Raw genomic sequence first — 16,211 nt, forward strand, 5'->3', positions numbered from 1 at the left:
TGGAGGCCCCATCCTATCACTCATCACCTTCCTGCTATTTGCCCCTGAGGCCACAGGTGTCCTTCTCTCCCCAGACGTTCCGGTGGCCGGTGGCCAGCAACATTGACAGAAATGAAATTTTGGAGATTCAGATTTTCAACTACAGCAAAGTCTTCAGCAACAAGTAAGTATGGGGAGCTGGGGGCCCAGCCTGATTCTTAGACTCCTCTAGGCTTACAATGGAATCTTGTACTTTGAAACCATCTTTAAAGGCCTAAGAGCTACCTATCTTGTGCCTTTGTGGGACCCTCAAAGTACCCCAGCCCTTCCAAGTATTGTCAACCAAGAGCAGCTCACCCTCCTGTCCACCTTCAGTCCCCTGCCCCTTTAAAGCTCCATTCTCCTCTCTTTGAGCTCTTCCTTACTCCACTGGAGGGTGTAACCCATCAGAGAAGCTAAAGGGGAAAGGCTGTTACATCCTTCAGCCTTGACGGTGCAGTTGTCTAACAGAGACTGTTCCATGCTGTGGTTCAGGAGGCAAACATGATCTCAGACTCTCAGACCAGTGATTTAAGGTGTGGCCCTGAGCAGGTTAAGTAACTCCTCTGAGGTCACTGTACTTATGTGTGGGAAAGATAAGAATTTGTCTCAATATAGCTGTGGGAATGAGATGAGATAGATCTGTTCATCCATTCACTCAACAAGCATTTATGGAGTGCAAACTGTATGTCATGAACTGAACTAGATGCTAAAGAGAGAGGTGTCTGCCCTCGTGGAGCTTCAATTCTGTAAATGAAAAGGATCTACCGTGTGAGTGTTATCCTACAAGCTGATCAACTGGAGTACCCCATCCTTCCTGAGGGTGACATGCAGGTTTTGGAAGGTGTAGAATGGTGACTAAAGGTAAGTAAAATGAGACACTCTGTCTTGGAGTAAAAAATTCACTGCTCTTCTGTAACCTACAGGAGACCATGGCTGAACTGCAAGGTGTTCAAGCAGATGTGACAGTGCTAGTTCAATGAAGGCTTTAAGTGACTCAGCAGTAGAAAGGGAGTGTAGACAAGGAACCTAGTCCTGGGTCATATCACAAGCAATATAATCTCAAAAGAGTAGGCAACGGGTCCATTCTTCTGGTATCTGTCATAAAGACCGTTAACATGTAACACCCATGTTTGTCTGGGGACTCTAATTCTTTCCTTATGGCAAGTAGATGCAAGCCTTAAGAAGAGTCCTAGTGTCATTTAGCTACTCACCAACCTTGTCTGTCTATACAGTCATCCATTTTTGCATCCATCCATCCATCCCATCCCATTCATTCATCCTACCTTATCATGACTCCTACTTATCCATTCATTCATTCATTCATTCACTCATCCATCTGTCTATCTATACAGTCATCCATCTTTGCATTCACCCATTCATCCCATCCCACTCATGCATCCTACCTTATCATGACTCCTACTTATCCATTCATCCATTTCATTCATCCATTCACTCATCCATCTGTCTATCTATACAGTCATCCATCTTTGCATTCACCCATTCATCCCATCCCACTCATGCATCCTACCTTATCATGACTCCTACTTATCCATTCATCCATTTCATTCATCCATTCACTCATCCATCTGTTTCATCCATTCCCCTACCCATCTACTCATCCACTGTGTTAGTCATGATGGTTGTGAAAACGGGGGATCAAGGCACAGTCTCTGTCCTCAAGAAGTTGTTTGTCATGTGAAGAGGAGAGACACATGAGAACCCGGCTGCATTCCTAGTAGGACAAACATCTAGAAGAGTCAGAATCTCCAACATCTGTGCTATCTCAGGAAGTAGTGAGTGCCGACCACTGGGAGAGGTGATCTGTATAGACCCCTAGAGGGGGTTCTGACCTCCCAGCAGGACCACAAAAAATATGTTTAGGGTACAAAGGCCTCCTCTCTGTCTCCAGGGGATCATGTCAGTCAGTCAGTTTTCTCTAGAACCACAATAAAAACTTTTGGAAAAGCACATCACTAGAGACCCTCAAGATAAAGCATGGCCTCATTAGCTGACATATGACATCCCTTTGATTCATCAGGCTGGGAGAAGCAGGAACAAGAGAAGGGCCAAATGCAGACCAAGTGAATGTGGAGGAGAGGCAGAATCAGAAGCCAGGGAGGGTACCAAAGAACTCCACCCAGGGCCTGTCCACAGATGTCAGAGCCCCAGGATCCTTGGAACTCAGCAGCAAAACCCTTATTGTGCAGAAAGGGAAACTGAGGCTCAGAGGCACATGGAGGTCTTATGAGAAGACTCTGGAAGAGCTACAAAAGGACGTAATCTTCCACCTCCTCTTCTAAACCTCTGTAACTCCCAGCAGCCAGATCATATAAGTGTGATGGAGGAAACTGAGGAAGAGGTTGCTGAATCCCTCACAATAGAGGCTTCCAGAGCAGACACTGAAGTGCAGAGAGCCCCCATCAGGACTCCTGCTATAGACAAATTAAAGGACTTAGAAATTTTAGGGGCAATGGATAACCACATAGTCTACCAAACATTAATGTTCATTTTAGGTGTTATTAAAGGCCAAGAAGAGAGAATACAGAGGAAGTGTGACCCTCCTCTCCTAACTGTGCCTCCTTCCCTCCCTGTCCTCCCTCCCCCCACTGAGGAGAAGGCAGGAAAGTCACATGGTGCCCAGATCTGGTGAAGAAGGACTTATAGACTGTCGAGGCCACTGTTGAAAAGAGACAAGACACAGGCCCATCCTGATACACGACAACTTGGGAGAAAGGTGCCTGGAGTTGAGTGGGCTTAGGGATTCCTACCTTAGAGTTAGAGTCAAACAAGAGGCCTACCTGGTTCTATCCAGCCGTGTTAAGGGCTGCCAGGAAATAGAGACATGGCAGAAAGGAGGAAAACTCATGATCAGGGACCATAAAGTCCCAAAACACACTTTTGGCTTCCTCCCAGAACCAAGGCTTCCTCCAAGAAACCTGTGGCTTCCATGAAAACATGACATTAGAATGATATTTTATGCATCCCACGTAGCCTCACCAGGAGTTTAAGGGGCAATAGCTCCTTATACCAAGGATGCCAGGGGCCCTGAATAATTCAAAAGCCAGGAGCACAGTGGAAGCCGGACTGAGCCTAGGGCATTTGACACCAGCTCCCAGGGGAAGACAATAAATTATTGACAGGATTCTGGTGCCTGATTGCCGCTCTGCTGTGGTCAGTCTGTGGACCCATCTGCACCTGAGGCCTCCTCCCTCACTGTCTACCTGAGAATCCTGGCTTCTCCCAGGCTCCTCTGTGTGCCCCTTTTTCTAATGGGTAAGCTGTACAGGGGACATAAGGGATGTGGAGTCAGCCTGGGAAACTAAGGCCCAGACAATAGGTTCAGAACATTCTTTATTGAGAAACCAATTGTCCATTTCAAAAGTTATTATTTCTATGTTTTATTTATTTGTTTATGATTTGAGCAAAGGGGAGGGAGTTGTTATACACACACACACACACACACACACACACACACACACACACACACACTACCACCATCACCACCACCACCACTTTGACAGTGCAAACTCCTAGTGTTGTCCTGGAACCATCCTCACTCCAGTCACCAACCCAGCTCTGGTTCTAGGTGGAGCTTTAAGGGTGGGAACAACCTGGATCTGTTCCCAGGGCCCAGCTTACAGAGAGAACCCTTCCTGGCTGAACCCCCCAAAGGCAGGCCGTTCACAACAGCAGGGAGAAGAAGCAGTGATGCAGAGGGGGCTACAGCATTATGGAGCTGCATCTCAACACCAGCATCCAGGGAAGTGGGTGGCATCAATGCCTTTGAGAGAAGAAAAAAAAAAAAAACCCACAAGACTTACAGAGGTTGCAGAATTAGACAGAATCACATAGCTGCCAGACACTGGAATCCCCCTGAGGGACTGCTGTGTGAAGTCTGACTGAATCCAGAGCCGAGCTCTCCCACTATCTATACCTCCTCCCTTAGGGAATGACAGTTTGCATACCCATAGAGCTTTGCCAGGAGACCTGTTTGCTGTGTGTTGCAAGCAGTGGTGAGTGGACTAACGGTGGCAACAGTTTGCAGTGTTAGTATTGATGTCACTGTCATCTTTGTGCCTGGAAGAGGCTTGAAAACCTGGTAGAGAGGTCATTTCGGGGATTTGTGCAGGTCAAGCTCTCCTCCCAAGCCTAGGATCTCAGACTGTAATGCAAAAGAAATCTAGAAGACACCAGAGACTGTCCGAACAACTGCAGGGGAATGGCTCCCTCCTGCCCCCTGGGGGGTGTTGAATCACATTGCAGCCTTTGTGATCCTAGGAAGCTTCTTTGACTATTCTTGGGCATCTAAGATTAAGAACAAATGTTCCCAAGTTCCAGTACTCAACAGTTGCCTGGAGGGACTTAGTGGGGGTAACAGTGGCTTGAAGAGTCTGACAGCAAAGGCTCAGAGTAGGACAGAGATGCTGTGTGCCCCAAGCAGTAGCAACAGCATCACTTGGATGCTTGGAAGTGCGAATGCCAAGGGCCCTCCCACCTCTGGCCAGCAAGTGCTCTAGGACTCAGTCGACTCCTCTAGACTCTGCACCATTAGCATATTGAAATTGGGTGTTCTATGAGTATATGCACTGTGGAAACTGGTAAATGCTGCCAATTGGCAGTGGCAGCAGCTCTGTGAGGGGTTAAGGGTTCCCCACAAGATCCCATTTATGCCACTGATTGAGAACTGTAACAATAGAGGCCTTCACAAAGCCAGTGCATTATCTGTTGGCCCCTGCTGACAGTTGTGATGTCCCCAAGCTCAGTACCCCACCCCTCCTCTTTATAAAGGTAGAACTGAAACTCCCCAGCAATAGCTTGGGATCTCCTGGGTCCCAGCCCAGCACTCTGTCCTCCATGTGCATCCGCTGAGGAGAAGCCAAGATGGAACTAGGATCTTCTACAGAACTTCTCTGGGAAGAATCTCAAAGCCCAGTTAAGCTTTAGAATGGAGGACAGTTTGCCTTCAAAGATGCGAAACCCAATGAGGTTCTTTCTGCACTTAGGAGGCAAACATTTCATATTTATTCCTTATGGCTAAATCTACCATGCACTCTACATAGCTGGGAGGACTAGGGGGGGGGATACATACATATTCATGTGTATATGTGCACATGGGTATACAAATGTATGTCTTCTCTCTCTCTCTCTCTCTCTCTCTCTCTCTCTCTCTCTCTCTGTGTGTGTGTGTGTGTGTGTGTGTGTGTGTGTGTGTGTGTGTGTGTGTGTGTGTAGGCTAGAGGTCAACATTTAGTGTCTTCCTGATTTCTTGAAACAAGGTTTCTCACTAAACTTGGGGCTCACTGATTTCTAAGTCTGGCTAGCCAGTGGTAAGCTCTGGGGACCCACCTGTCTCCACTCTCTTCATTGCTGGATTTAGAGACAAGCACCACAGCTCCTACTAATTTTTAAAAGACACAGATGCTAGGGATCTAAACTCAATCCTTGTGCTTTTGAGGTAAATCTTTCACTCATTAAACCATCACCCTAGCCCCAGAATTTAAAAGGTGTTCCCCCTCCATAGCCCTTGGTATATCACAGGCAGCAAACCTATTTCATAATTCATTTGCTATCTCACTTGTATCTGTCATTAATTGGCTATGTCCCCGTCCCCTTTCTTGGCCCCACCTCCTTCCTCTACAAACTCCAAGCAGCACGTGTCCCTCAGATCCCTTTCAGGTTTCACATTCTCTGTGTGCCTTGACGCCTTTTTCACTTCTGTAGAAATGAAGTATGCTTCTCCATGGGTCCAGATGGAAGTACCACATGAGGGTATCTTTCTGATGTCCTGCTCTCCCTCCGCAACAGCCTTCCAGTCTCAGGGTGGGGTGGGATCCAAGTCAGCATTTATTAGACACCCACTGCTGCTCATTCATAACTGCAACAGTCACTGGGACTCTGGAGTACAGGAAACACCAAATGGAGGTTAGACACAGAATATGCAGGCTGCTCTGTGAGGCACCACAGCAGTGAGGGGGCCGTCCAGTGGAGTGAGCGTGTGTTGGGGATGAGCAGGCCATTCGTGAAGTTGAAATCATTAGTTTAGAAGAAAATCAAGAAAGCTTAAGTGAGTTTCCCAGGGCAGATATCATCCATGGAAATGTCAGAGCTTTGTTTCTGACTGTGCCTCTCTCCCAATTCTGTATGCTTGTCCCCAATTGGGTTAAGGGAATTCTGAGGTCACAGGAGCCCCTCCCACCAGGAGCTTCCCAGTTGCAAATGTGGGACAATGGAGGACTGGTGTTGATGAGACTAGAGTCCTCTACCCATCTACCCCAGTCAGGAGTGGAGGAAGGGGTGTTTATGTAGCTAATAGTCTAGGGGGGCTGTAACGCAGAGGTAAAGCACTTGCCCAGCATGATTCAGGGTTCTGTTTCTCTTCCCCCCCACACACACACTACCATCACCACCACCACCATCATCATCAGGTGCCTCAATGCCTCCCCACCACCCTCCATTATGGCATCTGGAAGTTTCCATATTCATTCTGCAGGGGACCAACTACAGTCCTAATGCTAAATTCCCTGTTTCTATCTGTGGACGTCATTTAGAGTTCTTTCTTCTTCCGAGTTTTCCAAGGGGAGCAGACCATGTATATTCAACCATCCACACTTGTAAGGGGTCACAGACATGCTGTCCTAGCCAGGCCAGCCAGACTACTCCAGTCCCAGTCTAGGGTCTCCACAATCGTCCGTCTCCTTGCCAGCCAGACACTGACACAGCCTTGCTCCTCATTCTGGCAACGTCCCCTCTGTCATTCACAGACTAATTGGGACCTTCCGCATGGTGCTGCAGAAGGTGGTGGAGGAGAATCGTGTAGAAGTGACTGACACATTGATCGATGACAACAATGCCATCATCAAGGTAGGTATGCCAAGAAGTCCTTGGAATCTCCTACCACCCAGTCACCTGAGGGCCTGCTGTACATCCCACAGAAGAAGGCCTAGAGTAGTGTTTCTCAACCTTCCTAATGTTGTGGTGATGCCTCAACTATAAAATTTTGTTGCTACTTCATGACTGTAATTTTGCTGCTATTATGAATCATAACATAAATATCTGTGTTTTTCGATGGACTTAGGCAAATCTAGTGAAAGGGTTGTTAGGCACCTCCCAAAGGGGTCGCGACCCCCAGATTGAGAAGCACTGGTCAAAAGGCATACAAAGAAAGTCCTCAGAGTGATGGCTGATGTACAGTCTCCTATCTCAGTTTGACTCCATGAAAATTAGGGCCATACCTTCTAGACATGGTCCTTCCACCTGGGTTCTGTTTAACATCTGGGCCCAGATGTGGTACTCTACTTTCTCCAGAGGAAAAGCCCAAGGCAACTCTCCAAAACCCCCTTCTCTAGCTAGTCAGAGGAGTTGGAAGGAATGCTGACTGTACTAGGCTGAGGGGAAACCAGGACTGGATCTTCTCTGAGAAGACACGCTCAACTAGTTTTGTCACTTTGCCAGGGACACCCCCTTGTGCATAGCCCAAGTTCTGAGGATGAAGAGGTGACCTATTTTAGGGGGACACTGAATGATTCTATACTAAGAACCCAAAAATCTTACACCCAGGCTTAGGCCTAGAGATCAAGGCCAGCCACCTGACTTGGGGCACCTGGGCAGAAGAGGACCAAGTATAAGAGGACCTCACATACCAGTCTTACTCAACTTTTATTCTCATTTGCACACTGAGGCAGGAAGGTCCTCACCTGGTCTTCATAGGGAGTGAACAAGCCTCCCAGATGCCACAGGTACCAGGGGACTGCTATTGCCAGCCCAGCTGCTCACTGTCCCTCTCCCTTCAGACGAGCCTAAACATGGAGGTCCGGTATCAGGCTGCAGACAGCACAATGGGCTCCTGGGATGATGGAGACTTCCTAGGAGATGAAGCTCTTCAGGAGGAGGAGAAGGACAGCCAGGAGACCGACGGGCTTCTCCCCGGCTCCCGGCCCAGCACCAGAACACCAGGCGAGAAGAGCTTCCGCAGGTAAGAGGCTGGACCCCTCTGGTTGACCACTGCCCCCAAAAGGCTTGGGTAGCAGTGCTCTGGAAGGCCCTCCAGGCCTGGCTGAGTTCGGAGGGTGGGGCTGAGTTGTTATAGACATACTAAAGGGTTGGGAAGATGTTCACATCATCTCTCACCAGGCTCCCATCCCAAGAGCATGAGGGAGGTTCTAGTCAGAATGAGGGGCCAGACCTGCTCCAACCCCGAGGGAAATTGAGTTCTAACATAAGGGGGAGATTGGAACTCCTGCCTTCATCAGAGGAATGGAAAAGGAGGCAAGGGAGGCCTTGGTTTCTATGATCTAAGACCCAACAGTGCCAACCAGGCCCAGGCAGCCTGACCTCTTCCTTGGCCCAGTGAAAAGATTCCTAAGAGAGAGGCCACCCTCTGTTGAGAAACATTTGTCCAGGCTTTTCTGTGCCTAAGATTCATATCTCACAAATGTCCTGCCACTTACAAACAACAGAGAGCTTTGACTAGGCCTCACTTACCTACATATAGCACATTTACCAGAGAGACAATGCAGTTTCCTTACTTAGTGCTCAGGGGGCAAAACTGAAGCTAGAGAAATATCCCAGGATGCTGAGAACACCGAGTAAGATGCTTGAGACCCATGCTCAGAGGGCTGGGGGTATTTTGTGAACAAGGGTTTCCCATGTCATTGCAAGCTCCTCCCTCCATGTCCCCCCTCCCAGGTGAGGTGTACTCAGCCTGTGATGGAAAACACACAGGTTCCCGTGAGTGGAATGGAATTGAAGTGCTTTTCTCCAACCTCTGCCCAGCACCACATTTACCTCCCAAGTACAAGTTTAAATAAATACCCAGGACTACATGCTTCAGACCAGCCACATCCCCTGCCACACAAATATCAGGTCCTTCAGCATAAATAAACCCAAGTCTGAGTGCCAGCAAGTCATGTAACTTCTCTCCCCCTATCCACACGTCTGCAAAATGGGAGCTGGAGCCACAAGCCCTGCTCCAACCACCGTCCTGATGATGAATCACAGGGACATTAGATGTTATAGATGAAGAGCCAGGTATTGCACATGGAAGAGCTGATGACAACAGTGCCAACATCAGGACCGAGTTTAGAAATGTAAGAGGAGAATCAGGACTGGTCAGTACCTGAGGGATGTAACACAAGGGCCACCGCCTGTCACCATCTGCAGATGCTACATGAAGAAGAGCTGTGTGGGGCTGGTTCAGAGGGAGCGCTGAGAAGCAGACCACCCACTGTAGAGAAAAGAATGGTGATCGGCGTCAGGAAAGCTAGTTTCATTAGGTTGACCCTGACTCTGCCCTCATCATCTGGGTGACTCTGACATGCCCCCAGCCTTCTCTGGGTCACTAACAGAAATAAATGAGTTCAGAAACAGACGTGCTGACTCCCCTCCTCTCTGGCCTCCAGTGGGACTCAAGAGTCTCAGGGACAGCCATGAAAACAGCTCCCCTAGGAATTCTTGGTGGCTGAAAGGCTGTCCTCATCAGCACAGAGGCAGTAAAGGACGGACAGCATGGTGTGGCTCAGATAAAACAAGATGTAATAGGTACTTCTCAAATCCCCGAGAGGTCTGGTCCAGGAAGGTGGAGCTAAGAGGGCTCCCTGCACAACATTCTGCCATGGTCTCCTCTCTCCATGTCTCTGGACCTCCCCCAGGCCAGAAGAAGGGGTAGGAGGAAGGGTTCCATCTTAGGGACAGGGAATCAGGCAAGAACAACAGCACAGACAGAGCTTCTAACTTTCACCACCCTGGGTGCTTTACCACCCTGGGTAAAGGAGTGTGTGAGAGAACACTATTTCCCCAACTGCCAGCCTAGGCATGATATCAACTTCAAGATGGATGTCACCACCTTCTCCTCTCCTCTGGACCTAGCCTTGTAGCCTGCAGGACTCCCTCTGCTCATGTCATTTGATGTCTCCTGGGCCTTGATCCATCACCTGCCCAGAGTTTCTCTGCCCATTTCTCTAGTCACCGCCTTCATCCAGGAGCCTCTTTTCTCTGCCCACTCCTTATCAAATAACCCCAAGTAGGCAGAATACCACCAAGAGACTACACAGAGGAGTGGAGAGTGTGGAGCCCAAGTGCCGGCTTTGCTGTTTGGAGACACCTCCCCACTTATAAGATGGCTCACTCATGCCCACAAGAGAATTAGGAAGAAATGAAGTACTTACTCTATGTGAGTAATGCCCATGGTACATGGAAGGTAGGTTCTCAGCCAGCATTGTCTCTCCAGACTCCCATGTTACCCTCACCCCAACTGTTTCTCCTCTAAGCACTGCCTGACTTTCTGGTCCAGGTTTTGTTACCATCTGATTCTCATCCTACCCAATGCTAAGGGCTCTCCCAGTGCTCCCCACTGGAAGTTCAGATATCCTGAGCAAGAAGAGAAATAACCCCCCACCACTGCCCCACCACATGCACCACTGTCCCTGTTGTAAGAAAGGAATGAATTACTAACCTCATGAGCATTTCCACTCTCAAGAACATAAACTCAATATTCCAAACTATGTCTTAGTCTCAGGACAGAAGGAAATTTTGAAAACACACATGTACACACACACACACACACACACACACACACACACACACACACACACACACAAAAAGCACACACATTCTCTACATGGTACCAGGGCATTCCATGCCACTGGATATCAGCCTCGGCTGCTGACACTGGAGTCACATCTTACAAAGGAGCATCCACATCAATTGTGTGGTTAAACAACACAGCCTTTCACTTTCCCCAAGCTCTTTTTGCACTTCAAGGCTATCTCAGCTTCTCTACCTCACCTAGCCTCACAAGCTTCCATATACACACATATACATCCCCACCTTCTGCTACCCAGGCCCCTCTGGTGCCCCTAGGGATGTCTAGGTAATTACCATGGCATTCTTTTAGGGGTTAGGTTGTGACCAGTGCCATTCTTCTTGCCCTGTCTATGGGCTTCCTTCCACTCCAGTGGAAATCTGTAGAACCAGAAAGCCCCTTCCTATGTCTGGAGCAGAGAGCAGCTGGTCATGTGTACATAGTGGGGACTCTGAAAAAAGAGCTACATGTGTGCACTAGGCATGTATACACACTAAGAGGTGTGCATAAGTGTGTATTTGTGGTGTGGTACACACTGCCTCATCCCCAGATGCTACCTCATTGGTTCTGATGGGCCCCAAAGAGCTAGGAAACCCTTCCCTGCTTCCCCTTGCCAGGCTGTGATCCAGTGCTGCAACGGCTGCCAAGGAGCCAGAGGACCAGCACAGCCATGCTGAAATTTAGTAGTGAAGTGGTTCTCAGGATACTCCAGTCCTACCCAGACACTCTACCTGAAGCTGGGGCTCCCACCCTCAGCCCAAGGCCGAGTAACCAAGTGAGGCCTAGTGCTGATATGTGCCTGGGTCCCCACAGACCTCAGTGCTCCCAGAAGAGCACTACTGTTCCCCCTCCTGCCTGCAGATGCTTTTTATCAGGTCAGGGGTGGATGGGGATGGAGCGAAGGAAGAACAATTGTTCAATGAGGCTCAAAGCAGCTCACAGAAAATGCTGGTTAAGGAGCAAAACTTATACAACTGGCAGGAAACACCAAAAGTATAATGTGGGCACTAGGAAGAAATCCAGGCATATCTGGGGTTTCCTAGGAGGTTCTGTGGCAATGCAGGCAGAAGATGAGGTTACTGGTTGTGCTTGCCAGCTGAGTGACAGAGGGCCACCTGAGCCTCCACAACTTTCCATAAGAAGCAGATGATGGTAAAGATGGCCACTTCATATGATGAGATCTCAATCACATTGGTGCTGCTGAAGGGCTAAGGCCAGCTTTGCAGTTATCATCTCTAAGGATACTAACAGCAGTCACGGTGGATGTAGCAAAATCACCATGGTTTTCTTTCCCTACTCTGTTCTTTTCCCTACTCTATTTCCACTCCCAGAGTGTGGGCCTGTGAGAAAGCAGAAGTCTCCCTACATCCTGGTAGATGTGACACCTCTCTAACTTCAGACAAAGCTCAGAGAGAGAGAGAGAGGAGAGAGAGAGAGAGAGAGAGAGAGAGAGAGGGAGAGAGAGAAAGAGACAGAGACAGAGACAGAGGCAGAGAGACAGAGAGAGAGCACACCCCAACTCCTGGTTACTAGTTAGTATACCAGTTCCACACACCTGTTGACCCTTGCCAATCCCAGGCCACACACCTCTCTTTTTCAGAGACTGACATATTTTCCAGGGTCACAGATAAAAACAGAAACAAAACCCTTCCCTTAGAACCTGGATTGTGCAGTCAGGAAAGAGGGGGGCGGTAACTCTCCTATGGCAAACATGAAGATGGAGACCAGAAATCTTGAATGGAATCTTACTCCCCAAATAGCCCACAGGAACCCTTGCTCCATGGGAGCAGGCCCCAATAGCCCTTGGGTGTTCCTAACAGTGGCCCTAAGGTCAACTGAGCTGGGCTGGAGCAAGGCGCCCAAGAGAGTCTCCCCTCCTCTCTCCCTGCTTTCTGCTCAGTGGTCCTGGCTGATTTGGGTCTCTTTGAATTATAGACTAAATGCTTGCCTAACACAAAGACTAGCCAGCTGAACCTGGACTTTAGCTGTGACTGTGTATGGAGGCTTCCAGGACTGAGCTATCAGGGTATGGCCTCATCTGGGCAAGGTCTGAGCCAGGAGAGTGTGTGAGCAGAAGAGGGGGGAAAAAACATAACAGCTATTTGCTATTTTTCTTTATTCTCATTGGCTCAGCCCTGGGGAGGCTTTGAGAGAACATCTAGTTTCTGGAAACCTCTCCAAAGGAAGATGGGGATATATCTCTCCTGCTCTGAGCTCTTTAGTGGTGACTTGGTTATACCACATCTCCCCATTTCCCCATCTTTCTCCTCAGTGGCTAAATGCCCCATCCTGTAGCAGTGCGACCTCTCCTCTCAGATAGGCTCTGCCCACTGTGTCCCTGGAAGACCCCACAGCATGGGCACTACACAGTCTTTGGAGAGGACCGTGGGAGAAATGAGGGAAGAGATGTTGGGGACCCTATGACTCTGGAATCACCAGACTTCCTCCTGGGATAGAGGAGACTGGCTGAGCCTGGGGCCATGGCAGTCCTATATGGAAGATGTAAAGGGGCCTGTGGGTTAGGGAAGCTCCTGGGGAGGCACATGTGGGGCAGCAGGGTCAGGGGCAAAGGTTGTGAGCATCTCTGGTCCACACTCTCTCATTCGCATCCCCTTGTCTCCTCGTTTCTTCCCCCTACTCAGCAAAGGCAGAGAGAAGACCCAGGGAGGCAGAGATGGCGAGCACAAGTAGGTGTCTCAGGCCAGGGCAAAGCCAGCTGTGCTGGCTGGCTGTTACGGGACTCCAAGGGGGAGGGAATGGGTTGAGAGGGCCAAGGAGGAGCTTTCCTGGCAGAGCAGCAGGGGACCTGCATGGGAGAGAATGGCAGAGGGTGGTGAGAGCCAGGGAAGTGGCCGAATCTTTTCTTTCCACTCTGGGTTCTTGGAGGTGAGACTCCCTCCTTTAAGTTTCTTGTTCCTCCTCTACTTCACTCATCAGCTCTCTGTACCTATAGGTCAGGCCCTTAAGCATCCCTATGAGGGAGGATATAGCTAGAGAGTGGGGAACATGAGAAGCCAATAGGCAGCCTCCAGTCTAGGTAGGACTGGGCAGTTGAACATACCGCCTTGGAGGTCCAGGGAAGACAATCTCCCATATGGTTGCAGGGTGCGGCCAAAGCACAAAATCATAGACAGCTAAAAAGATTGCCACTCTCTGTAACCCTCACAATCTCCATTCCCTAAAAGTAAGAAGAGACTTACTCCATTCCACAGTAAGAAGGTGTAGAGCTGTCTGATGGGCTGATCACAAGGGCCTAGAAAGATTTGCAGTCTGAGGTGACAGGCTTGTAGGTTCCCCAAAGCCACACTGTCATCTAGAGACTCAAGTGTCACAGAAATTACAGTAGTTTAGGTCCCCAGGGCAGATCACAGTACAAGGACCCTCTGACCTTTGTGTATGGTGACAAGTGTCAGTTCCAGAGAACAAGGCAGAGCTGAGCAAAAACAAGGAACCTAACTTCCTACCCAGAGTGCACAGTGGAACCAGGAAGGTGAAAGCACCTGACTGTACTCAAAGCCAATTAAATTCTTCAAGTGCACCAGTGAGCCTGAAAACCCAGAGACATAATCTTCTTTCTTTCCTACATATAGAAACTGAACTCTGGAGATACCAAGAGATTTGCTCAAAACTGTGGTCCCGATACTTTAGGAATCAGTTTACAGTTGTGTAGGTTAAGATCCCGGGAAACTCGGAGCCTCATCCGCTGCATTGCCCAAGTCATACTGAGTCCTATTCGTACTTATAATGATTGCACAAGTAATAACCATGATCCCAGGGCAACAGAAGCAACCCGCTGTATGGGGAGAGTGTCACGCAGACATGGAGCAGAGTGCTAGCTTCTGAGAAGGGGAGAGTGTACGGCAGGGCTGAGAGACAGAGCCAGGGATCCGAATGGGTAAAGGGTGATGGGAACATTGAGCTGGGGACCTCTCCTTAATGTGAGGTAGACGGGCCTCACAATGCAGACACATGGCAGATCCCTAGGACATGCCACCTCCCCTGCCCAATTCCATCTTGTTTCTTGCTGTCCCATTAGCAGATGAAATAAAGTAAAGTGAGTGAGAAGGCTCATGACTAGGTGTCTCTGTGGCCACTTAAATGTTTCTCTGTGGCTTACCTAGGAGGCACAAGCTATCTTTCTTCTCTCCCTCAGGCTCTCTCTCTCTGTCTCTGTCTCTGTCTCTGTCTCTCTCTCTGACTCTCTCTGTCTCTCTGTGTGTCTCTGTCTCTCTCTGTCTCTCTGTGGTGTCTGTCTCTGTCTCTCTCTGTCTCTCTCTGTCTCTCTCTGTCTCTCTCTGTCTCTCTCTGTCTCTCTCTGTCTCTGTCTCTCTCTGTCTCTCTCTCTCTCTCTCTCTCTCTCTCTCTCTCTCTCTCTCTCTCTCTCTCTGTCTCTCTCTGTGATCACCAGGCTCTAGGTCCCCTCCAGCTCCCCAGTCTGTCAGACTGACTTGATCCTTGTGACTATAGCTGGGGTAGACGGGCCTCACAATGCAGACACATGGCAGATCCCTAGGACATGCCACCTCCCCTGCCCAATTCCATCTTGTTTCTTGCTGTCCCATTAGCAGATGAAATTAAGTAAGCTAGGATGTGGTATTATTTTAATGTGTACGGGAATGGGGAATGTAATCTCTAAGATGCGATTAAGCAAATTGAAACTCTTTAGCCTGAGAAAAGAACATTGTAAGAAGAGCTTGCAGATCCTGACAACTGTGCTGCCAAGACAGCTGCTTTATAATTGTGCTGGAGGGAGATCAGAGGAAATAGATGTAAGATGTGAGAGAAAATGTAAGGTTTGACCCAGGAAAGAACAAAAGTGCTCCCCATGAACTGCGGCATGGCTGCCATGGGGAGATGGGAAATCTACTCCCATGATACTGTTTGCTGGCGCTTTGCAAAGGAGGAGCCAGATTCCCAGGCATTCCCAGGGTCAGGAGGAGCACTGAGGGTCTCACATTCCCTTTGGGTCAGTCTGAGCCAGGCATGTAACTTAGTAGGAGAGCCTTTTCCTAGCATGTGTGAGGTCCTGGAATTGATTCTCCAGCTCTAAAAAGTAATAAATTAGGGACTGGGAGAAATAGACAGTTAAGGGGTTAAGAGCACTGACTGTTCTGCCAGAGGACCTAGGTTCAGTCCCAACACCCACATGGCAGCTCACAACTGTTGCAACTCCAGTTCCCAAGGATCCAGCATTCTCACACAGACACACATGCAGGCAAAACACAAATGCTGGTAAAATAAAAATAAATAATTTTAAAAGAATAAATAATAAATTGACAAATGCATACATACACACACAAATTTAAGTCAGCCTGTCTTCACCCATACAGGAAATTCAACACAATTTAAAATACATTTAAAATTATAAAATTATCTGTAACTGCAGGGGCAGATAGTATCTGTCCATATCTGAGCATTCAGGAGATGGAAGCAGGAAGATTCAGAGTTCAAGGCCAGCTTCATACTGAGTTAGAGGCTGTATAAGCAACAATGCAAAGAAACAATATAGACCCTGCCTCTCATGGATAGTTCATGTATGCTGATTACATGAGTGGATGAGGCTTGGCATTTCCAGCTGAAGGTACTTGTGGAGTAGAAGCCCTGGCTGGAC

General features: G+C 48.7%; 1 protein-coding gene across 1 annotated transcript in view; it reads left to right on the forward strand.

Moving 5' to 3' along the window:
• The window catches only part of Otof (otoferlin), a 72,220-nt gene that overhangs the window by 12,511 nt on the left and 43,498 nt on the right, over window positions 1–16,211 (forward strand). Inside the window, exons 3-5 of the mRNA XM_035447627.1 lie at window positions 75–163; window positions 6,783–6,882; window positions 7,812–7,993. Of these exons, the coding sequence (XP_035303518.1) occupies window positions 75–163; window positions 6,783–6,882; window positions 7,812–7,993 (371 nt within the window). The remainder of the gene's footprint in view (window positions 1–74; window positions 164–6,782; window positions 6,883–7,811; window positions 7,994–16,211) is intronic.

The sequence above is a fragment of the Cricetulus griseus genome, chromosome 7, assembly GCF_003668045.3.
Source record: "Cricetulus griseus strain 17A/GY chromosome 7, alternate assembly CriGri-PICRH-1.0, whole genome shotgun sequence".
Classification (NCBI taxonomy): domain Eukaryota; kingdom Metazoa; phylum Chordata; class Mammalia; order Rodentia; family Cricetidae; genus Cricetulus; species Cricetulus griseus.